At 48.6% G+C, this 24,293-nt stretch overlaps 2 protein-coding genes across 2 annotated transcripts; both read right to left on the reverse strand.

The window, feature by feature from the left end:
• Positions 1-1,841: 1,841 nt before the first annotated feature.
• Positions 1,842-4,056, reverse strand: LOC116833493 (sperm acrosome membrane-associated protein 3-like). Its single transcript, XM_032795067.1, has 4 exons — positions 3,918-4,056; positions 3,045-3,203; positions 2,647-2,725; positions 1,842-1,917 (listed from the first exon to the last, which is right to left on the reverse strand). The coding sequence occupies exons 1-4, from the start codon at positions 4,054-4,056 to the stop codon at positions 1,842-1,844; spliced, it is 453 nt and encodes a 150-aa protein (XP_032650958.1).
• A 15,786-nt stretch (positions 4,057-19,842) lies between these two features.
• LOC116833492 (homeobox protein SIX6-like) lies at positions 19,843-22,179 on the reverse strand. Its single transcript, XM_032795066.1, has 3 exons — positions 21,829-22,179; positions 21,245-21,408; positions 19,843-19,996 (listed from the first exon to the last, which is right to left on the reverse strand). Exons 1-3 carry the CDS (start codon positions 22,177-22,179, stop codon positions 19,843-19,845), a joined length of 669 nt encoding a protein of 222 aa, XP_032650957.1.
• Between the last annotated feature and the right edge of the window lie 2,114 nt (positions 22,180-24,293).

Raw genomic sequence — 24,293 nt, forward strand, 5'->3', positions numbered from 1 at the left:
GTTTTTAATTTATAAGAGGGGTTGCACTCAGAGGCTTGCTATGTGAAAGGGGTCACCAGTACTATAGTTTGAGAACCTATAGTTGGTCTATAGGGAGCTAGTGTAGGGCGTGCAGGACAAGGGTTGATGTGTTCATGGTAGCTTGTTTCTGAGGCAACACACTGAAGCATTTTGTACTAGCTGGAGTTTCCTAAGTGCTGAAGGCTTCAGGCCCAGTATATTGCCTGGTTCCTGCTTTGTAACATGCAGGAAAATAACCTGCTAGCAAAGAGATGTGGAGTTTCCCCATTCACCAGAGCTTAGTGCCGGAATTAGGGCTGCTGGGTTCTGTGCTAACTGAATTATTTATACCAAAGCAGGAGGGGATTGCACTATTTGGCACTGCTGCAACTTTGCTGCTTATTTTTATTTAATCAAATCCCAGCCACAGGGCTGTGTGCAGTAATGTATCCAAGAGTGGTTTGTTCTCACGTTTTAACCACTTATCCAGGTTGTGCGGCACACTCTGAAGATGGGGAGCAATGAACATGTTCAGGATTGTCCCTTCAGCTTGTTCCCATCTGGAGCCAGAGGAATACATAGGTCCCTGCTCCCATGCTGGTCATACAGGCAGTGTGGCTAGGATCCTGGGGACAGGGAAATCTGACCAGCATATGGGAGCTGCCAGGCTGTGCCAGTTCTCACAGCCCCACACAGGGTGACCAGACAGTAAATGTGAAAAATTGAGATGGGGTGGGGGGTAATAGGAGCCTATATAAGAAAAAGACCCAAAAATTGGACTGTCTCTATAAAATCAGAACATCTGGTCACCCTAAGCTCTTCTGGCCTGCCCTCTGATCACCTCAAATACCACTCGGCTTCTTCTCCCACACCCAGCTTCATCTCTGTCTGTTCTTCTATTGCCATATGCATCTGTCTATCCCATAAACACCTGGTTATATATTTATCTATCCCGTACACACCTCTCTCATAGGGCCGACAGATGAATTGACCTCAGTTTAGTGACCAGCACTGGAATGTGTGTGGTCTTAGCTGGGTATTGAAAACATTTCCCAGTAAGCAACTGGGATTTATGTAAACACAATGAAGCAGTCACATGACGCAGTTGAGGATCAGAAAGGCAAAGGGGCCTTCACCATGCTAACCAAGAAGTGTATTGTATTTACAGTTCTTTGTGTGCAAAGGGTCACTTTCACCCCGTGCTGTGGGGATAGCCTGCCTCCTGAGATGGCGGGATGACTCCATCTTCCTCAGGGTCTCATTGTGGATAGTAGTTGCTCAGAGTTAATGTGACAGGGGCATAATAGATAGAAACAGGCTCAGGGAGATGGATGAACAGAAATGGGAACAAGATCCAGGATCCTGACTTCCAGCCCTTCCCACATCAGGAATAGAACCCAGGTGTCCTGACTCCCAGCCCTCCAGAGTTGGGAATGGAATCCAGGAGCCTGACACTCAGACCTCCCCCCCACCCACCTTGTCATTAGAATCCACACTCCATCCCAGAGCGAGAGATACGAACCCAGGAGTCCTGACTCTCTAGCGCCCCTACCCCGCGCCCCCCCCCCGCCATCCTACTGTCTTCTCTAAATAAAATTTGTGACCCTTTTGTCATTAGACCATCAGACAGCTTTATTCAGGAAAACCTGCTCCCAGTGCCTTAAGGTGCAATCCCAATAGGGGGACAACACTCCCCCACAGTCAATGACCCACTTTAGAGCTAGTTAAGAAGGAGAAGTAGGTGCTTACAGAGGATTTCAATGAGGTGCTAAATCTGCAGGAGACTGATGTGACTGCAGTACACCCCATCTAGCAGGTCCAGGGCATCCCAAGGTGCTCCTTCATCTACTTCCCACATTGCATCCTTCCACCCATTGTGAGAGGTCATGGCCTTCACAGTGTTTCCTCCAGGCCAGCCTGAGAAGGGTAAACAGAGAGCAAGGTCAGCGACATCAACTGGCATTGAGAGCAGTGCTGCAGCATGGGGATGGGTCATCCAGTGCTGAGAGGTAGCTGCCTCTGAGCAGGGCAGCTGGGTAACAGCTACAGAGACTCTATGCAGGGCTCACTCACCAAGTGCTGAGATGCAGCTGCCTTTCGGGTGGGGCAGCAAGGTTACACCACACAGTGAAAATGTGGGGGGATAGCTCACATGGTGCTGAGCAGTAGTTGCCTCTGGTGTGGAGCATTTGGGTAACAGCAGCACTGCACAAGAATTACTTGTCCAGTGCTGAGATGTCGCGGCCTGTGGGCAGGGCAGCATGGTAACAGCCTTGTTGCTCTGTGGAGTTTTGTCTTTTGTTGGGTTGTATAAAGAGTACTGAGCTACATTGTATGTTTTCTTTACACTGCATTGTTTTGTGGGGTTGTCTGGGGTCCTGCATTGTGTAGTGCCTTGTTGCACTAAATACTGCTGTAATACCATTGTGTTTCATTGCATTTATTATGTTGCAACATGTAGTTCCATGTTGCAGCAGTACATATATCAATTTGTGTGGTGCTGTGCAGCTCTGTGTTGTGCACTTCCATCTTGCATGCTGTAGAGCTGGGTTGGCAGTATAGTGTCACGTTACACTGTGCTGCATAGTTTGCCATGCACTGCTACACTGGCACGCCACCCACACCCTTCCACCAGCTCCCCCTTACCAGGCCCCCATACCCCTTGGCTTTTGCACAATCTGCATGGCACACACGATGTCATCGTTGATGTCACTGGTCAGCAAATCTAGGATGGGGGAGGAGAAGAGAGTGAGGCCAGGGCATATCCCTTGGTAGCTCAACACCATAGCCTAGGAGCCCTGGTCTTCCTAGCAGGCGATATCATCATTCAGCCAACCAACCCAGACCCCATTGTGCTGCCCTCTGCTGTCCACTGAAGGCAAGGGTGGCCTTCCATTCCAAAACGTCTTGGGCCTGATGCTGGTTTCCCTGACTACCAGGAAGGATCGCCCCCTACAGGTCCCCACCCTGCTCCCTGCCAGACAGGTCTTTAGCACTGTGCCATGGCCCAGGGGTCAGCACTGGGGTCGGAGAGGGTTACTCACCACTGCAGTGCATGTGACAGAGGTTCTGGGTGGAGCTCCTGTAGTCATCGCACCACTGGCGGCTGTTGATCTGGAAGATGCCGTTGTCAGTGCTTCCATCAGCTTCATGGTCCACCGTGTCCGTGTTGAACCGACTTTCATGGAATGCCATGCACAGCCCTGGTGCAGGATTTAGTAATGCACAGAGCCCCGAAGGGAGGGTGGGGGTAGGGATCCGCACAGAGCCCCACAGGGAGGTGGGGTGGGGGTAGGGATCCACACAGAGCCCCACAGGGAGGTGGGGCAGGGGGAGGGGTACGCTCAGAGCCCCATGGCGAAAGGTATGCACACAGCTCCATGGGGGGGCGGGTAGGGGAGGGATCTGCACAGAGCCCCATGGAGGGGTGGGGCTATGGATACTCACAGATCCCCACGGGGAGGGCAGGGAGGAGGGATACACACAGATCCCCATGGGGAGGGCTGGGAGAGGCATATGCACAGAGCCCCATGGGTAGGGTGGGCGGAGGAATACACACAGAGCCCTACGGGAGATGGGGCAGGGGAGAGTAAGGTGACCAAATATCCCGATTTTATAGGGACAGTCCTGATATTTGGGGCTTTGTCTTATGTAGGCTTCTATTACCTCCCACCCTTCCCAATTTTTCACACTTGCTGTCTGGTCACCCTAGGGGGCGGGATATGCACAGATCCCCATGGGGAGGGGTATGCACAGAGCCCCACAGGTGAGTAGCTGGGGGAATGGATGCACATAGAGTCCCATGGGGAGGTAGGGTGAGGATATGCACAGGGCCCCATGGGTGGGGCTGGGAGGCTACTCACAAAGCCCCAAGGGAAAACGGAAGGGACCCATGAGGAGGCCAGGGGATCACTCACAATCAGCCAGGCTGTAGCCTCGGAATCCATTCATCCCTGCCTGGTGCAGCACCTGGGCTAGCTCGCAGCGCCGGAATATCTTCCCCATGTTCCCCACAAGGACACAAGCCAAGATGGACAGTAGCACGAGAGTTGCCATTCCTGCAGTGTGGCTGGAACTGGAGGCTGCACTCTAGGTGATGTCTGAACCAGGCCCAGCACAAGCTGCTTACACCAGGTGCACTGTGAAGGAAGTGGCGAGCAGTTGGGTTAGTGTCTGTTGTGGGACCTTATCCTTAACAAGGCAACCACAGTAATGAGAGCATGGAGTCTGTCTCCCTACTCTGCTGGGCAGCCCTCAGACTAGGGGCCATGGCGAGGCCAGCCAAGAGGGCTCAGGGGACTGGCACAGTGCGGAAGCTGATGGCCCGGGGATCGTGGAGTATTGTCAGGGCTGCAGGGGTGCTGATAGCTGTCTTGCCCCCTTTGTGGGCCTAGTTGGAATAGGAACTGTGGGATTTGGCCCCTTCCTGGATTCTTGGATCCCGATCCAGATAGCTGCTAACCGGAGTGGAGTGGAGAGTACCAAAAAGTCCCTGATTGCCAAAGTCAGGGCTGGTGTTCCAGAACCCCATGGGAGCTTGTGATGTCATGGCTTCACTGCTTCTAGAACCTTCCCTGTTTGAGGCATGGGTCTGTTATCACCCTTACTGTGAACTCCAAGATAAAAATATGGTCTAGCCCAGGGGTAGGCAACCTATGGCACGTGTGCCGAAGGCGGAATGCAAGCTGATTTTCAGTGGCACTCACACTGCCCAGGTCCTGGCCACTGGTCCAAGGGGCTCTGCGTTTTAATTTAATTTTAAATGAAGCTTTTTAAACATTTTAAAAACCTTATTTACTTTACATGCAACAATAGTTTAGTGATATATTATAGACTTATAGAAAAAGACCTTCTAGAAACGTTAAAATGTATTACTGGCATGCAGAACCTTAAATTAGAGTGAATAAACGAAGACTTGGCACACCACTTCTGAAAGGTTGCAGACCCCTGGTCCAGCCCCAGCTTTGGGGTGAAGCGGGGGAGTGTTGGTCTACTGTGTTAAAGCCAATCAAGTATAGATACATCAGAATTTCTAGGTTACAGTCTAGCTTTCTCCTTGTGGTGACAGACAATTCATATCACATCTAGGGTGCAAAAAACAGAAATAAAAACAAAAGAAAACGTCCTGGGAATTACAGTGGATGAGAACCTGGATATGAGTCAACACTGGGCCCTTGTTGCCAAGAAGGCATATTGGGCTGCATTAGTAGGAGCGTTACTAGCAGATTGAGGGAAGTGATTATTCTCCTCTATTCGGCACTGATGAGGCCACATCCATACAAAGTATGCAGCTAAGTAGGGTACTCTGCGCAGCTGCATGCTGCTTCAGCCCCAGCCCTGCCTCTTCCCTATGGTCCCTGCCCCTGTTCCACCCCAACCCCGCCTCTTTCCACCCCTGCTCTGGCCCAGCCTCACCCACACTCCACCACTTCCCCAAAGCTCCAGTCCTGCTCTTCTCCCGCCCTTGCTCCACCCCAACCTCGCCCCTACTCCCCAGAGGACTGCAGCAGGGCCAGGCCTGTACTCACCAGCAGCAGGAAGTGCAGCGACTCAGTCCCAGCCATGCCACCGGTGAGTGCTGGGGGACAGTTCCCCCCAACACCCAAGCCAGTTCCCCCCTCCCCTTGGAGGCCTGAGCCCTCCTCCCTCCCCCGTGAAAAGCTAGGGATGGTCTTGGTCACATCTGGAGTATTGTGTCCAGTTTTGGTCCCCTCACTACAGAAGAGATGTGGACAAATTGGAGAGAGTCCAGCAGAGGGCAATGGAAATGATTAGGAGGCTGGAGCACATGACTTATGAGCTTATTTAGCTTGCAGAAACTGGGCTTATTTAGCTTGCAGAAAAGAAGAGTGAGGGGGGATTTGATAGCAGCCTTCAGTTACCAGAAGGGGGTGGTTACATAGAGGATGGAGCTTGGCTGTCTCAAAGGTGGCAGATGACAGAACAAGGAGTAATAGTCTCAAGTTGAAGTCGGGGAGGTCTAGGTTGGATATTAGGAAAAACTTGAAATACTCAACTCTGTGGTTCACACAGCAAGCATATACCCTTCTCTAAGAACGTAGTCTTCTTTTGTATGGCAAGAAAGGTGATTAGTGATGTTCAAATAACCTGCCCCAGATTAGTGAGCCAGTGATCAGCTTCAGAAGTGAAGATGCAAATCTGATATGCCAGTAGCAAACAATCAAAGTGAGCACTGACAGTGATTGTGACTTTGATTGTTTGCTACTGGCATATCAGATTTGCATCAAGCCACTTCCGAAGCTACCCACTGGTACACTAATTTTCTGATTGGTGTCCACAGTCACATTGTGTGTTGATGCTCATCTGCCAAAGGTGCCTGAGATGACAGCATCTGCCATGCAATGTTCTAAAATGGTTCACTGGCTTCACCTTGTACATCAGTCATGATTATAAAGATATTTCAGTTCTGGAGTAATCCAAAACCATTGTGTCTCTATTGCTGCAATAAGAGTTGGACAACTGACCATAACAAACCTCCAAATAATGAATGACCAAAGCTCTCACTTTTGTCTTTTTCCCACCCTGCTGCATACCCTGGTGATCTTAATAGCCACCACTGACAATGGGGCTATAGTAGAAATAATGCAGCTGGTGAGCAACTCATAGATTGAGCTTTGCTTGCAGAAGTCCATCATCTTTTCAACCCGAACCAACTTCCATCACTCAGAAGAAACACTGAACAAATCCAGACCTTTCTGATGAACTACAATAGCGGTGTTCCTCTGAAAACTTTTGTCATTTCTCCACACAATCAGTGTTGTGACCCAACTTTGGAACAGTCTCTAGGAGGAACCCATTCAGTGTGCCAAACCCCCAAAGGGTCTCACATTTCCCCCTGGGGAAACCACACAGCTTCACCACCGCCTTAGACCAGCCCTCTGGGTCTGCAGCATTTGTGCTTCACTCCATGAGCCCTGTTCAGCAAGTCCATCTGTGACAGACTCCCCTGATGAAGACTTACACGTTTCAAGGACTAAGGCACCTTGCCAAACATTTGCATTGACACTCACACAGCCTTGTCAAAAGAGTCAGGTTTATTAGTCATCTGGAATACAGCACAGGCAATCCTTAGGTTAGCACACAGGAATGCAGGTTAAAGCATAGTCTACTCTGATTAGTGCAAAGCCCAGCCAAGCTGTAGTGAACCCCCTCGTTCAAGCTCTGTCTCTCTGTCCATCCAACCTCCTTGATCCGAATCCCTCCAGAAGCCAACTCTTATCGCCTACCTCACACCTCTCCAGTTCTTTGTTTCCAAGATGGGGAGATGCGGCTCAGCCCTGCTGTTGAGAGGCAGGGAAATCTATCTGTCTCTGGATCATTGATTGCTAGCTATCAGTGTCCAGGCAATTGAATTTGCCATTGTCTTCTCAGATGCTCCATTGATATGGGGATTGAGGTGCAGACAGCTAGGTGACACCCATATCTATGTCTCTTCACCACGCCTGAGAGGAAACATCACTTTTTCCTGACCTAAGTAATAATGACACACACACAGGGGAAATTGAGACACACACAGGCATCATAACAATATTATTAAACATTCCCACTTCATCATAGCTTTACAAACAGCATTTGGAACCTTGCCTTGTAGCCAACAGTGTCCTACTATTCTGCACATGGCTTTGATTTTGGGAATTTCCACAAAGCAAACTGGGTTGCATATATCACAGAAGTTGAAGGTGGGATACAGCATATCAACCTAATCCCAGAAAATTATGACCACTTTGTTCACTTTCTTATCAAATTTGCCATGAAACCTATTCCTCAGGACTATTGCAAAGTCTATACTCCTTGCTGGCAGCCATAGACAGAAGCACTCTTCAGAGAGTATGAAAAGAGTGGTGATCTGCACACAGCAAAACACCTTCACCAGCCCTATGTCACTCCAGTTCCAATTAAGGGAGGTAAATTGGAGCTGACTAGAGGAAGCTGAGCCTGATTGGCAGAGGGAGAACAGCTGCCCGCCTGGAGCTGTATGAAAGAAGAAAGGGCAGAGAAACCAGAGAGTGGAAGGAGAGGGAGAGCACTTCCCTCCTAGCTGCAAGAAAGAGAAGCCCCTGAGGCTGGAACCACCAGTGATATGTGATGAGAGGGGGTGGGTTTGCACTGTGTAAATAAGCTGCACTGGTGACTGCTGAGCCAGAAGGTCTCTGAGTGATTTTTTGGAGCAGAGCAGAGGCAGGACCAAGTGGGCCCTGCTACGTCCTAATAAATCTAAACCCCTCCTTTCTACATCATCGTCCTAGCCATGCATTGACATTCTGAACCTCTGCCTGCCTACCTGGCCTTGTGAGTGGAACTGAAAGCATTTCTGAGAATGCTACCATAGAGGTCCTGGATTTTAGTCTCTTTCCTAGCCTAAATTTGGCCCCGAGGACCTCTCTCCTACCCTTCCCTATGTCACTGATACCTACATGTACCACGACCACCAGCTCCTCCCCAGCACTACATATAAGTCTATCTAGATGCCTCAAGAGATCCACAACCTTCGCACCAGGCAGGCAAGTCACCATACAGTTCTCTCGGTCATCACAAACCCAGCTATCTATGTTTCTAATGATCAAATCTCCAGTTACTAACACCTGCCTTTTCCTAATGACTGGAGTTCCCTCCCCCAAGAGGTACCTCAGTGTGAGAGGATACCTCAACATCATCTGGAAGAAGGATCCCAACTATGGGAAGGTTTTCCTCTGCTCCCCTTGACTGCTCTCCTTCCCTGAGCCTTTCATCCTTCTCAATGGTGCAGGGGCTGTCTGATGAGGTGGGACAAAATCTACAGTGTCCTGGAAAGCCTCATCAACATACCTCTCTGCCTCCCTTAGCTCCTCCCGTACGCAGTCTCTGAGGGCCAGGAGCAACTTGCACCAATGCACGCATACGCCTCCCGCCCACAGGGCAGGTAATCATACATGCTACATTGAGTGCAATAAACAGGATAGCCCCCACTTTGCTGCTGGGCTTCTGCCTGCATTCTCTCCTACAGCTACCTAGGTTAATGAGAGGGTTTGTCTTTAAATCAAGAAGTTTTGATTATAGTGTAGTTTAAAGGTTTTAAAGAATGGCAAGTGTACCTCGCCGCCTTCCCAACTCCTTCTCAAAACTCCTAGTTAGCAGCCCCAGTCGCTTGCTCACGGCTTTATAAAGCGCTGGCCTTCCTGATAGCCCCACCACCTGACTAAGGCTCAGCCAGTTAAAAGAGGCTTCTAGCTTTCCCTTGTTTAGAAGCTCACAGCTTCCAACTGCCAGCCACAGCACACAGTCCTTCAAACAAACAGACCGACAGGCAAACACAAGCTCAGCACACAGCAAATAATCCCCAAACACAAAAACACACTACAGACAGCCACTTATCCCAAGGGTCCCATATTTGCTTCTCATTCACCTGGAGAACTCCCTCTCAAAAATCCCTGTTAGCGGTCATAGGGTCAATTCTTAGGGTCACATTGCTTGCCAGATTCGGGGTTAGGAAGGAATTTCTGCCCACTCAGATTGACAGGATTGTGATGATTTCCCCCTTTCTCTGTGGTCAATGGTGCGGATCCCTTGCTGGCATTGTCTGGGCATATCCCACCTAATCAATTCTCTACCATTGCAGGGTCCTCAGGCATTGGTGGCTGTCAAGCTGTCCTGACGTGGGTTAAGAGTACCCACCTCTGGACAGACTGTTAAGCAGCAGGGCACAAATCCTAAATTGGTTGTGAGTTCTATACTTAGATTTCATTAACCAAGTATCAAGTGAACTCATTACTATAGCACTATAGCAGTCTAACCGTAGTGTCAGAGACCGTCCCCTTGGGTACTCCAATATATCTGAACACTCAGGTAAACTTGCCTTTGATGGTCCCTTATACCAAAAAATCACAATAATATTCAGGTTACTCACAGTCCCAAAGGACCAGTCATTTTCCCCAGGTCAATTGCAGCTTAGATCTCATACCAAAGCCAATGCTTGTAGCCAATCCTATAATAAACTAAAGATCTATTAACTAGGAAAAGGAAATAAAAGTTAAAACGGACAAGATTAAAGCAGGTAAACATACAGACACACACACACAAGTTGCAGGCATATTTCAAAAGCAAAGTCTACATGTCCTTTAGGGCTAACCCAGGTCGAGCACTGGGGATCTTTTGCTTATGCTTAGTAATCTATGCTGCTTGGTCTCTGAGGGGCAAGGAAGATACAGTTCTTCCTTGTTAAAACTTTTTATTAACTTCCCTAGTCTACTTCAAAGTCACAAATTCAGCTTTGGGAGGCATTCAGTTGCATGTCTTCGCTTTGTGGGAGGAAGGAGGGGGAAGAAATCAACAAAGTCCTCTGATGTGCCACAATGGTTTGTCTGGTGTCTGTTGGCCTTCTTTTGTTGGGCAGGAGATAACACCTCCTGTTAGAAAATAGCATTCACACTTCTTAATGCTAAACTGGTTCTTGTGTTATATGAAAAGGTAAATAACACTTATCTATTCACTTTCTCTGTGTCATTCCTGATTTTAAAAGCCTTGATCACATTCCCCCACCCCTTAGTCATCGGTTTTCTAAGATGAACAGTCCCATCCTTTTTAATCTCTCCTCATATGAAAGCTATTCCATACCCCTAATTATATTTGTTGCCCTTCTCTGCATTTTTTCCAATTCTAATATCTTTTTTGTGATGGGTTAATGTAGTCTTATTGGAAACCCAGGAGGTGGGTGGGTGCAAGCCTGCCCACTTCTAAAGGCCCCTCCCCCAGCCTAGCGGGAGGGACCACTGGACCCAGGGACCAAATGAGTATGGGGGACAACAAATGAGAAAAACAGGGACTGAGGTGAAAGTCATAGGTTCAAAACGAGGGTACCGGATGGGGACACTGAGCCTGGACAGCGCCCGCTGCTTCTCAGAGGTGTCGAGGGAGCCAGCGGACAGTGCGCAGTGAACCTTTGCCCGGATACATGAAACTAGGGAGGAACGGAAATAGGCCCCACAGTCACAGAGCACCTCCCTCATCCAGCATCCGCCTCCTGTGGGTTGATGTAGTGGGGCGGCTGCCCCACTCCAGGAGAGCAGGGATTGAAAGCAGCCCTTAGAGAGGGCTGTGACTGGGACCCAACAAGAAAAGGGATTAAGAGCAGCTGAGGGAGGCTGGCTGAGTAGCTGGCCACAGGTGGCCCAGATAAGAGAGGCTGTGAGCCAGGAGACAGGGAGTCTCACTCCAGCCTTGGAGTGGGAAGGACCTAGCGGCTTGGGAGTACAGGATACCTGAAGCAGAGCAGGGCGGTGCTGGAGAAGGGCAGGCAGAGCTGGGGAGCTCTGACCTGGCGAGTCGTCAGGCTGAGGCCTTGCTGAAGGCCAAAGGAGGTACTGGGGCAAGAAAGGCAGCAGGTCCAACCCCTTTGTCTGGGGAGACCCAGAGCAGGGGACTGCTGTGAGGCAGAATCCCAAAGTAAGGGCTGGAGGGACATGGGGCCTGAGATAGGAGAGATGCTGGCCAGTAGGGGTAACTCTGAGTGCTGGAATTGAGCTAATTCCCAGATGACCAGCAGGAAGCACCGTGCTGGTGAGTCAGCGATCTGTTACAGTTGACCAGATCTGCATTCAGGATTCAAGATGTGGGTGTAACATGTATTTATATAGTGGCATTATGATATTTTCTGTCTTATTGTCTATCTCTTTCCTAATGGTTCCTAACATTCTGTTAGCTAGTTTGACTGCTGCAGCACATTGAGTGGATGTTTTCAGAGAACTATGCACAATGACTCCAAGGTCATTCCCAAGTGATAACAGCTAATTTAGACCCATCAATTTGTATGTATGGAAAACACAATCCCAACTAATGTGTATATTTTTGCATTTGTTTACATTGCATTTCAGCTGTCATTTTGTTACCGAGTTTAGTGAGATCCCTTTGGAAGTCAGATTTGAACTTAACTATCTTGAGTAAATGTTGTATTGTCTGCAAATTTCACTACCTCACTGTTTATTCCCTTTTCTAGAGCATTTCTGAATATGTCAAACCACATTGGTGCACTGCAGGTCCATAGGGGAACCTGGCTATTTACCTCCCTCCGTTCTGAAAACTAACCATTTATTCCTACCCTTTGTTTCCTATCTTTTTTGGAAGTCTGGATCCCAGCTTCCATTTTTTGCTGCAGCAGGGCACGGAGCACTTTCTGTTACATAGTAAATATTACTATGGGAGTCTAACACTGAAAGCCTGGTCTGTTTGAGCACTTTAATACCCATGCACCACTATCAGATAAAAGTGCTGCTTCTCTAGCTCAAGGAGTAGATATCTATGCATGTGGTTGGGATTTGAACCTGTGACTACTTGCATAGGAGACAAAGAGCTCTCACTAGCCCAAGGTGCTGTACTGGTTGTCTGGTGGCCTTCTTTTGTTGGGCAGGAGATAACACCTCCTAAATGACAATGGTCAGCAGTGCCATTATGGTGTTTACTCCCCACTGACACCTTTGGGAAGGAGGTGTGTTCCACAACCAGTAGAGCGAAGTCTGCTAAACTCTTTCTGTTATGAAGCCAACTTTGCCTTGCCTTTGTTATGTTCCCAGACTTTTCAGATTGGACCATTTTATCAGACAGAAGAGATTGAGCCAGTCCCCTCTGCCTTGGCTGCCCCACCACAGCTAGAGATGGAATTTATTTTAGTAGAGCAGCATGTATGTTGAGAGTGGGAGGCAGTGACAACCCCTGAGGGATTCTTTCCAGACAAAACCCTTCACAAGCAACAGTTGAGGCAGTTGCATCTGAAGAAGTGTTTTTTTTAACCCATGATAGCTTATGCCCAAATAAATCTGTTACTCTTTAAGTTGCCACCAGACTCCTCGTGGTTTTTGTGGCTATAGACTTACATGGGAACCCCTCTGATAATTGAGACAGACACACCCCAAAAGTCCTCTGGGAAGGAAGAAGCCTGCCCCATCCCATGCAGAGATGATATGTGATAATCTGAATGACCTTGAACAGAATGGAGGAGGGAGAAATGTTCATCTCACTTCAGCATGTGGGAAACAAAGGTTAACCCAGTGGGTGGGTGGGGAGGTCAATCCACTACTCCCTGTATCCAGAGAACCTGGGAGGATGCCACAGGATTCCCAGGCCCTGACATGAGAGAATAGGGGCTTTGGCTGTTGGGGAGGGTCCCTTACCAGAGGCTGAGCTTCCTCCGTGGTTACAAGCAGTGTGCATGGTTCAGAACCAGGCCTAGCCTGCTCCCCCATGCAACGAAAGGGTTAGTTCCCATAATGCCCCAAGAGAGTGAACACTGGGGCTGCTGATGCCTTGAGGAACAAAGAGTCACCATCCCTGCTCCCTAGGCACTGGGTGGGAGGAATAGGTCTCAGGTTCACATCCAAAGGTTTTGGAGTGACAGATGTAAGGGGAGCATGGGAGAGCTCTGCTGCAAATGTGCTCTGCAGGGTCTAAAAGGAACACATGTATATGGGGGTGATTGTCAACCAGTTGCTTTATGAATGATGTGCCAGATTGTTATGAGCTGATTTATTATATGAATAGATGAAATTTGAAATTATCAGAGATAATAGCAGCCATGGCACAACCTGCAGGCTTTCCCAGTCTACTGGGCCAGTCCCCTTGCTGGCCCTCTTCCAAAAGGGGAGCTGTGACAGAGATTTTGTACTCTTGGGTACTTGGGCTCAGGGCACTGTTTTTGTTAGCGACAAAAAGGAAAATATGTGGAATCATCTCCTAGAATGTTCTGGACCTTTGTAGAATCTCATGGAATCTTCCAGATTTTCTGAGAACTACATTTTCCTCCAACCTCCTAAAATGTCGCCACGCCCTTGTAGGTATATAAGGGGTAGGGTGTTGCCAGCCAGTCAGTGAGAAATAAGATTGAAGTGAACGGAGAGTCCAGCTGCAACTTTTTATATATATATATATATATATATATATATATATATATGAAAGTGTTGGCTCTCTCTGATACTGTGCTTCAGTTCGTACGGTCAAAGATGAAAAAAGCGGCCTTTTGAACTAAAGGACAAGTGTTAAAATTCTAATACTGGTCCACCCAATGTTGGTGCACAAATCAATTTCTTGATTTTAGTAAATTTCAGTTATTCTTAAAATTAAAGTTTCTATAAGCTTAGCTGAAACAATTTTTTTATTTGCTAATATGTAGCATGAATAAATACACATTTACAGATCCTAGCATACTAATTTATCATCTTTTATGACAGGGCTAAATCATGCATGCAAATTGTGCATCAAAGTCATGAAATGTGTGCAAAGGCAATAAATAAGTTATTCAGAAGTTTAACAAATTGTGGGGAGGGGAGGAATTTGGTGTAGGGCTGGTCCTGCTCTTGGGCTCACAAGACCATGGTGTCAACTGTATAACAGTTGTATGTGTTCATGTGGGATGGAGATTGTATGGGAGTGTCCTCCAGGAACTAAAACCACTGGGGGGAGGGGCGGAGGGAGGAGATTACTGGAAACCCCTATGCAGTGGATGAGAAGCTGGATATGAGTCAGCAGTTTGCCCTTGTTGCCAAGAAGGCTAACAGCATATTGGACTGCATTAGTAGAAGCATTGCCAGCAGATCTAGTGAAGTGATGATTCCCCTCTATTTAGCACTAGTGAGGCCACATCTGGAGTATTGCATCCAGTTTTCACCCACCCACCCACACACACAGAAAGGATATGGACAAATTGGAGGGAGTCTAGTGGAGGGCAATAAAAATTATTAGTGGGCTGGGGCACATGACTTACAAGGAGAGGCTGAGGGAACTGGGCTTATTTAGTCTGCAGAAGACAAGAGTGAGGGGAGATTTGATAGCAACCTTCAACTACAGGAATGGGGGTTCCAAAGTCCACTGGTGCCTTGCAGTTCCCAGGGCAGTAACTCTGCAGGGAGCAGCTGGGACCCACACATGTGCACATCCTAGGGTGACCAGACAGCAAGTATGAAAAATTGGGACAGAGGATGGAGGGTAATAGGATCCTATATAAGAAAAAGACCCAAAAATTAGGACCATCCCTATTAAATCGGGACGTCTGGTCACCCTAGCACACCCCCAGGGAGTGGCGGGGACCCACACATGTAAAACAGAGCTCATTTCTAGTTCAGGCCCATCATTTTAAAAAAGAGTTAACATACATCCATATTTTCCAGGACACGTCAGGCTTTTTGGTTCTTAAATCATCATCTGGGAGGAAAATATGGACGTATGGTAATCCTATTGGTACAAAAAATACATACTGTGGCACATCCCTTAAATCAGAACTTTTTACAGGGAACCGGTTGCTAAGAAATGAAAGGCTTTTTTTTACTTTTTTTTTTTTACACATGCCTGCTGAGGCTCCGCTGAAAATATTTGAATTGGGCTCCACACTTCCTAAAGTCGGCCCTGCGAAAGAGGATGGAACTCCGCTGTTCTCAGTGGTGGCAGGTGACAGAACAAGGAGTAATGGTCTCAAGTTGCAGTGGGGGAGGTCTAAATTGGATATTAGGGAAAAACTATTTCACTAAGAGGATGGTGAAGCATTGGAATGGGTTACCTAAGGAGGTGGTGGAATCTCCTTCCTTAAAGGTTTTTAAGGCCCAGCTTGATAAAGGCCTGGCTGGGATGATTTAGTTGGGGTTGGCCCTGCTTTGAACAGGGGGTTGGACTAGATGACCTCCTGAGGTCTCTTCCAATCCTAATCTTCTATGATTCACATACATTTCCAGGAGAGAAGGCTGCTGCGTCTGTGTGTGTTTCTGTACATACACGTGTTTGTATCTGTGCACAGGTGTGGCCCTCCAGCTGGCTCACCCAACCTGGCTGTTCTCTGTCACTCAGCTGAAGCAAGCCCCGTCAGTTCCCACTGTGCTGTTGCCTTGGTGGTGATGGGGCCAGCAGCGCTGGGGATCAGGGTTCCACCCCTCAGCTGGGTGGGAATAGGTCAATCCCCAAACACAGCAGGGGGCCAGGGCCTAAAGGTCTATCTCTGCTATACGTGGAGGATCTGCATGCAAACAGCCCCAGTGCCTTACCCCATCTCTGCTTCAGGTGAGCAGTCCTTGTATAAACAGCCACTGTGCCCCACTGCAGAGGAGGCTGCATCTCAGCACTGGGTGTAAGCAGCCTGGGTCACACACTCAGCCCCAGACAGACCCCTGGCTGACATCAGAACCCAGAGAGGGGAATGAGCCATCAGGAGCTGCACTGGCTGAGGACCCCCGAGATCTAGGGGCATTGTCAACCACTGCAGCAGAAGACAGGGTAGGAAGCCAGCCAGGGGACTTAGACATTGCTGCAGTTGTAGAACCAGGGAACCGGTCAGCATGTTTTGGGGCGATCCCCACTGCCTCAGTGGCAAACACCCTTGCCACTGCCAGTGCCCTAACGTCCATACAGAACCTCACCGTCCCATCAGACTTTGGGCTTCATCATTCACGCTGGGATTCTTCCATTATTCTCCAGGCCAGCATTGCCTCAAGTTCTTTCTGGACCACTTCCCACATTTTCCTGGGAAGTGGGCGATGTTAGTTGCAGACCTTCTGCCTGGGAATGATGTATATATGGTGACTGGCAATGTTCATCCGCACTGGATGGGAAGATAAAATGGAGGGGAAGTCTTGGACCAACTTTTGTAGCCTTGCTTTTTGTTCCAGGTCTGAGACCTGCCAGGGCCCTGGTTTGGGAGTCTGAGGAGCAGGGAGAATCCCAGTACCACTACCCCAGATGCCACACACCCCTAGGTGGTGTCCCACTTCCCTGATGGGCCAATAAGCCACACAGCCCCATGGAGGTGGGCAGCTTTATGGACTCTGGCCTATAGCGCCCTGTAAGGAAGGGCTGCCTATTGACTTAGGCCATCAGGCCATGCTGCCCTGAGAGTGAGAGGGATTCCAACTACTAGACCCTACTAACTCACTTGGTTGTCAGAGTCACCATTATAAAATCTAGCAGGCAGCAGTATATCCCTTCTGTTCAACAGTTCATGAGCTGACACCCCATGACGGGGTGTACATACACTGCAATACAAGCCAAAGTGTCCTGACTCTATGGTTTTTGTTTCCAACTTACGGTGGCTGAGCATACAAGGTTATGCTAAAGTCATACACAAGATGGCTCTGGTCATGTCAAGTCCAGGTCTCTCATAACAAATATTTTCCTTCCCCATTAATTTAGTTCCGTGTAGCACCAACTGTTCAGATTGTGGGGATAGCAGGTTAGATTCCTGAATCCGGCCCTAGTGAGCCCCAGCGCCTCTACATCTGCACCCCCTGCACATGCTGGGACAGAACAGTGCAGACTCCCTGTGGGGTAGGTTTCTCTGGAACCCAGTGCATGTTGAGAGAGGGCAATGGAGAGAGGACTGCTCAGTAGCTCAGCACTGCTGCCTTACCCTCACCTGCCCCTCAGATGAGGGTAAAAATCATATCTTTCCACTCAGGATTAATCCTTCTGTCAGGTGGAGTCAGCAGCAAGGCCTAGGTTCAATATCTAGGAGTGCCTCTTAATAATACAAAACAGAAATAGCTTGAACCCCCCATGACAGTACCTTCCATAAGGCATTATGGAAATATGCTTAGAATGTGTTTTATGCTACATACGCCATGTAACATATCTCAAAGGTTAATCTACTGAATGTATTAATCCTATTTGTATGCATGTATCATTTTTGTATTTGAAGCTGTGAATGTTATGAATGTTGGCTGTGTACTGGCTTAATTTCTAAATAACCTTAGTAGAGCATTTGGTCAGTTGCTGGAGAAATGTTGAGAAACACTTAAAGGACAATGGATCTTGGAATGCTCCAATCCACATAAAAAGTCGACTTGAGGACGTTCCAGGTAGCATGTAAACAATGGATGCTACCTGTAAAACTGAGCGTCATGCATAGATATGTGACTTGCCCAGGTGACTCCTAACTCCATCTTGGAGCTGGATTTTGCATAGGAAGGAGGAGGGGGTCTCCACCCACAAGAGAAAGTCTATTTAAACCCCTGGGAGACCCCTCCATTTTGTCTTCAGCTGGCTAAAGCGAGAGCGTCTCCACCCCCCAGGATACTTGAAAAAAACTGGAACAAAGGGCAGTGACTGCAAGGGGTGTGAGTGATTGCTGGACCCAGGCTAAAAGCAGAATAGTCTGTAAAAGGGAGCATTCTGGAACTGGTGAGGATCTTATCTGTATTCAGTTTGATTAGACATAGATTTGCGCATTTTATTTTATTTTGCTTGGTAACTTACTTTGTTCTGTCTGTTACTACTTAGAACCACTTAAATCCTACTTTCTGTATTTAATAAAATCACTTTCTACTTATTAATTAACTCAGAGTACGTATTAATACCTGGAGGAGCAAACAACTGTGCATATCTCTCTCTCAGTATTATAGAGGAAAAACAATTTATGAGTTTACCCTGTATAAGCTTTATACAGGGTAAAACGGATTTATTTGGGTTTAGACCCCATTGGAAGTTGGGCATCAGAGTGTTAAAAACAGAAACTCTTCTGTTAGCTGCTTTCAGGTAAACCTGCAGCTTTGGGGCAACTAATTCATACCCTGGGTCTGTGTTGAAGCAGATGGAAGTGTCTGGCTCAGCAAGACAGGGTGCTGGGGCCCCAAGCTGGCAGGGAAGGCAGGGGTAAAAGTAGTCTTGGCACATTGGGTGGCAGCTCCCAAGAGGATTTCTGTGATCCAACCCGTCACACTCCCACCCAGTAATCTGGGAAAATTAGACATCACCCCTAGGCATCTCTAAGAGGCAGACTCGCAAGCATTGAGTCTGTGTACAACAAAGAAAATTTTTAGTAAAACAGGAAAAGGAACCCAGCATTAATTTGGGAAAATGCCACAATTCAAAAGCATATGACCATGAACAAATACCCAGCTCAGAGTACACTGGGTAGTGCTCTTTGCTCCAGTTTCTCATCTTGTAGTGTAAAAACACACCACTTTCCCCAGTGCACCCTATTCACAGTTACTGTCCTTGATCAGCAAAGACCCATAGTTCAGAGGTGTGTTCACATGAGTTCATCCCAAAAGTGTTGAGCACTGCCTCTGTTTGTGTGCATCATTGCAAGTGGCTCATAGTTGCTAGTGTTCACTGCACCAGGACTACCCACTTCAACTGCCATTTCTCTGCTGTAATATCACATTCTGAGGGTCTACCACTTAAAACAGCTCTCAGTGATTTTAAGAGGTGGGAGGAACCTCGCTTCTAGTGCAGGCTTTGCAGTTTCTTTCACTGCCTCACTGCCATACCCCAGCTCTAATGCTCAACACCTAGTTATCAGTGATTTCAGCTCTAGTGATTACTGAACACACACAAAAAAGTCTAATCAGCTCAATTTTTAAACACTACAAAGAAGAGTAGCAAATAATGCTTAGGGCTCACTAGTGAGAACCCACACCACGAGACGTGAACACTCACTCTTACCCTCTCTTTTCTGCCCTAGGCTTTGGCATCCCTGTATAACGAGTGAGCCCCTCAATCAGGGCAGGCTAAGTACAGTTCTGCTGCCATTTACTTATATAATAAGGATAACAACATATTCAAAAAAGTGATTTGTAATCCAACACCAGCAAAAACTGATTGCTTTGGTGAAGCAGCTTCATCGTGCTGTGCACCCAGAAAGAGTAGAAAGATGTTTATGCAAATACAGACTGTTCCTGAAATCTTTTCATCTTGGCTCATTGCTAGATGTCAGAGGAGAGCTCATTCAGCCTCTGCTTACACTAGTAATCCTTGTCCTGTGGCTTCTGGCTGAATCTCCTTGCAGGTCACATCATTTCATGTCATTCAAGGGGGATGGTAGGGGTGGGGAAATCAATGACTACCGCCCACCCCTGGCCAGGTGCAGATCTCTGCTGTTCATAGGCTTCTCTTGCTGTCACTGATGGTTGAGGTGGGATACGTCTGCCTGCTGAGGGCGCTGCTGTGCTCCTGCAGAGATGGGGTGTCACTCAGGCCTATGATGTCTTGACTCTCAGCCCTGAGAGGCTGGGATGATGAATCTTTCTGGAACCTGGGTTGGGGAGCAATTAATAATACAACTAGAGAATTAAAAGCCCCATTCAATTATAGTAATCCCTCTCCCAGCACAAACCCTCCCTGCAAGTTATTAGTACCATGCAAAGAGACCCTGTCCAACATCAAGGCCTCTTTTTGTGCCAGATATTGTCGAGACCCTATCCAAGATCAAGGACCCATTGTGCTGGCTGCTGCACAGACCCTCAACCTAGATTGTACACCCTGACTGAGATCAGGCCCCCATTGTTCCGGACCCTGCACAGACAACAAACAGGCACTGAGAGGTGTAGGGAGTTGCACAAGGTCTCTGGCAGAGGAAGGAATAGAACCCAAGTGTCCTGATCCCATATGCCAGACATGAGGTGCTCTTGGACCAGCCCTCATGGCGTGGGAAATGGGTTGAAAATATTTTCTCCAATACGCAAGGGGCAGCTGCTGCTCTGGCTGGTTTCATGGAGCAAGCAGCCACAGCATTCTCCTGTCTGCTGCTAGTGCCTGAGGTTGCAGCGGCTCTTCAGCTCATACAGCCGGTAAGAGCCGACCCACACACACAGCCCTGAGCTGTCCCATCCCTGTACCCTGAGCATTTTCAAATTTTTTGAGCTGAACTCACATCACCCACAACCAGACAGGCTGGGTGGCCTGCTGTGGCGAGTCAAAAGGTGGAGGTAGCGCTGCCTTCCTGGATCCCACTGTGCCTTAAGCCCCACCAGCCCCTGCCCCCACCACAACAGAAGTTAAACTATGCTTATTCCTATGCCTGAGGGCCCACCCTTGGCCCAGAGCCCTGTTTCCACCCTCCCCTCCGCTGGGCCCTGCAGTTTTTATACCATGTTGAGAGGGGTCTCAGAAAGAAAAAGGTTGATAACCTCTGTTCTACTGCATCCCTGCCACCTGACTCCATGCGGCATAATGCCCCCTAGTCAGCCCCTGCCCCTCTTCCTGAACCATGGTGCCCCCTACTGACACCCCATCCCAATCTCTGAAGAACAGCAACCCATACTGAGCCTCACCATAATCCTTGCAGCACAGCACACTTTACTGGCCCACTTGCTTCCAGCAGCATGGTGCTTTCTACTGAGCACTCCAACCCACTCTCTTCAGCACAGGACCCCTTACTGCCCCCACCCCACTCCTTGCATATTCCATTTATGTCTCCTATCCCATACAGTCCCACTTGGCCTGTGTGCTGCAGGCTGGGGCAGGCACCATCTTGGATCCTGTGGAGGTTCAGTCCCCTCACCTGTTCTTGGCTGAGGCAGCACGGTCCCGCTGTCGGCGGTTCTTGAACCAGTTCCCCACCTGGGTGGGGGTAAGGCCAGTGGCATGGGCCAGGTAGCGCTTGCGGGAGGGGTTGGGGTAGGGGTCCTGCAGGTACCATTCCCGCAGCAGGTTCCGTGTCTTCTCCTGGGGACAGAAAGAAAGGCAGTGGGACAGATATCAACATGGGGATGGGGTCAGCAGGGACACCTTTATACCCCACCCTGATAAGCCTTCCCAGCCATACATAGTCCCATATAAAACATTCACCATCCTGGTGGACAGCATCATCCACTGCAATCTTTCACTGGGTGGTGGTTGTGGGAGACAGGATCATCTCCTCCTGTCTGTCCCACCTGAGGAGGAGGTGGGATTGCCCTACAGAGCATTCCTCTTGGGAGGAAGGGGGGCAGAGTTGCCCCCAACAGTCTATTTAATCATCGCCCACAGTCTATTCCCTGGGGGTGGAGGATTGTCCCCTACAGTCTATTCTCTCACCAAGGGGCTGTCAATCTGCTGCTCATGACCCTCTTCCTCTCCTAACCCACCACCCAATGCCCTGCTCACCTTGAAGCTGCTGACCCTGTGCTGGATGTTGCTGTTGGGAAAGGCTGAGAAGGATAGTCTCCTGCATGATGGGTACTGTTCCAGGCCCCCTAAGGTCCCTGGGGCCCCACAAGGTGAGGCCTGGCTGCAATAGGGTGTCAGCAGGGCTGAGGAATGGGGGCCCAGCAGCTCCAGCTCAGGGCAGGTCGGCACCCATGGAGGGGCCTGGTGGCATCTGTTGGCAAGGGTAGGTGGCAAAGCCCAAAGGAACAGTGCCAGACGCTCGAACTCCCCATTCTCCTGCAGGGCCTCACAGACTCGGGCCACCTGCCCTGGGGGGAAGAATGACAGACCAGGTGGTGGTAGTGGCATCGGGCCAGTGGGGGGATGGGACCAGGGCGGAGAATAGTGTAGGGTTGAATATGGGATGGGAAGGTAAAGGGCAGGAGGCAGGGGTGTACAGAGCAAGAATGGGGGAACACGGCAGGGGATCGGGATGGAAGTATGGGATAGAGAGGGGATGAGGCAGGTTTGAATAGGGCTGGAATGAAAGGAATGAGACAGGCAATCCAAGTATGGGACAAAGTGCTATGGGTCTGGGATTGGGATGTGAGGAACAGAGAGGGACAGGACAGAGGATTGGGGAGAGTGTGGGACAGGGCATGGGGTTGGGAGAGGCCTATAGGAGGCAGCCAGAGGGAACTGGAAAAACTGAGGAGGGGAGACAAATAATAAAAATGACATTAGTGCCACTACTCAATAACCAGGCAGAGTTTTGCATCAGTCCCACCCTGCCTCCCCCTGCCCTGGGCTCAGCCAGATGAGATGGCAGCTCTGGGGTTTGACCTCCAGACTCACCAGCTTTGCTGATCCCCTTAAAGTCTCAGCTCCTCAGACTGCGGGAGAATCACAGCCTCATGGAGGGAAAAGGCACTTTCTAGCCTTTCTGGTTGTGGAGAGAAGGCTGGGGACATGACCCCCACCTCTCTCAATGGCTGGGGACATGACCCCCACCTCTCCTTAAGGCTGGAGACTCAAACTCTTGCCCCCCCTCCGAAAGTGGTTGATGTGATCGATGCCCACCCTAACTTCTCAAGGAGGCTGGAACCAGACCCCTGCCCAAGGCTGCCCAGAGGATTCAGGGGGCCTCGGGCAAAACAATTTCGGGGGCTCCTTCCATAAAAAAAAGTTGCAACACTATAGAATACTATATTCTTGTCGGGCCCCCGACAGGACCCAGGGCAAATTGCCCCACTTTCCCCTCACCCCTGGCAGCCCTGGGAAAAATAAACATTTACAAGCCTTCCAAATCTTGGCAGAAACCCAGTTTTGAGAAAACTTCTTTTCAAGTTACCTTTACAAGGTATCACTGGTTCTCAGCATCAACTAGTGCTAAAAGGCACTAAAGCTCATTAAAAGGGTTGGACAAATATTTTCCATCAAAACTTTTTTTTTTAATTGAAAACTAGTGGTTTTTAAAAAGCAGAAAAAAATCATGGACAATGTCTGCTTTCCTTCAAAATTTGTTGTGTTTTTTTTTAATTGAAAAGCTGAAATTAGTCTACCAAAACCTGAACATGGTTTGGGGTTTCAGAAGTGTGTAGCCAAATATTTGCTGCTTGCTGTGTTTGTTTAAAGAAACAATAAAAAAAAATTTGCTTCTGCTTAAAAAAAATCCAAAACTTTTGAACCACCTCAGCTTGTGACCAAATGCCTGAGCCCATCCAGTCAGAGATTTTTCCAGGTTTCTGATACTCTGCTGGCTTCCTTGACTCATATCTGTCTCCATAACTTTGGGTTCATTTAGGTTAGAACATAAGAACAGCCATACTGGGTCAAACCAAAGGCCATCCAGCCCAGTATCTGTCTACCGATAGTGGCCAATGCCAAGTGCCCCAGAGGGAGTGAACCTAACAGGTAATGATCAAGTGACCTCAGTCCTGCCATCCATCTCCACTCTCTGACAAACAGAGGCTAGGGACACCAGTCCTTACCCATCCTGGCTAATAGCCATTAATGGACTTAACCTCCATGAATTTAATCTCTTTCCTAGAGACTGGCTCCATGGGGTCCCTCACAAACTGGAGACGGTTACTGTGGGTTTGTCTTTAGTATAACATATGTACATACTCCACGAACTGAGCCTTTGAGCTTGTTCCAGAATCTGGGATGAGCCTATGTTGTGAAAACTGAAATGCTCAAAATAGCACATGCATGTGAATGGACACAGTGCTAAAATTAAATTAACCCAGGGGTTCTCAAATTGGGTGTTGGGATCTCTCATGGGGTCACAAGGTTATTATTGGTGGTTGCGAGCTATCAGCCTCCACCTCAAACCCTGATTTGCCTCCAGCATTTATAATAGTGTTAAATATATAAAAAAGTGGTTTTAATTTATAAGCAGGGTTTGCTATGTGAAAGGGGTCACCAACAGAAAAGTTTGAGAACCACTGAATTAACCCCTCTGGAGCCTCAGGGAATGCAGG

This window comes from Chelonoidis abingdonii, chromosome 4, assembly GCF_003597395.2.
Source record: "Chelonoidis abingdonii isolate Lonesome George chromosome 4, CheloAbing_2.0, whole genome shotgun sequence".
In the NCBI taxonomy this organism is placed as follows: Eukaryota; Metazoa; Chordata; order Testudines; family Testudinidae; genus Chelonoidis; species Chelonoidis abingdonii.

Coding starts and splice junctions, on each gene's coding strand:
- LOC116833493 (XM_032795067.1), bottom strand. CDS start 4,056: ATGGCAACTCTCGTGCTACTGTCCATCTTGGCTTGTGTCCTTGTGGGG. Junction 3,204..3,917: donor AGGCTACAGCCTGGCTGATT/GTGAGTGATCCC, acceptor ATCCTGCACCAG/GGCTGTGCATGGCATTCCAT. Junction 2,726..3,044: donor CTGTCACATGCACTGCAGTG/GTGAGTAACCCT, acceptor CCCCCATCCTAG/ATTTGCTGACCAGTGACATC.
- LOC116833492 (XM_032795066.1), bottom strand. CDS start 22,179: ATGCCACTACCACCACCTGGTCTGTCATTCTTCCCCCCAGGGCAGGTG. Junction 21,409..21,828: donor ACAGGGTCAGCAGCTTCAAG/GTGAGCAGGGCA, acceptor TTCTGTCCCCAG/GAGAAGACACGGAACCTGCT. Junction 19,997..21,244: donor GCTGCCTCAGCCAAGAACAG/GTGAGGGGACTG, acceptor TCCCCAACCCAG/GTTCCAGAAAGATTCATCAT.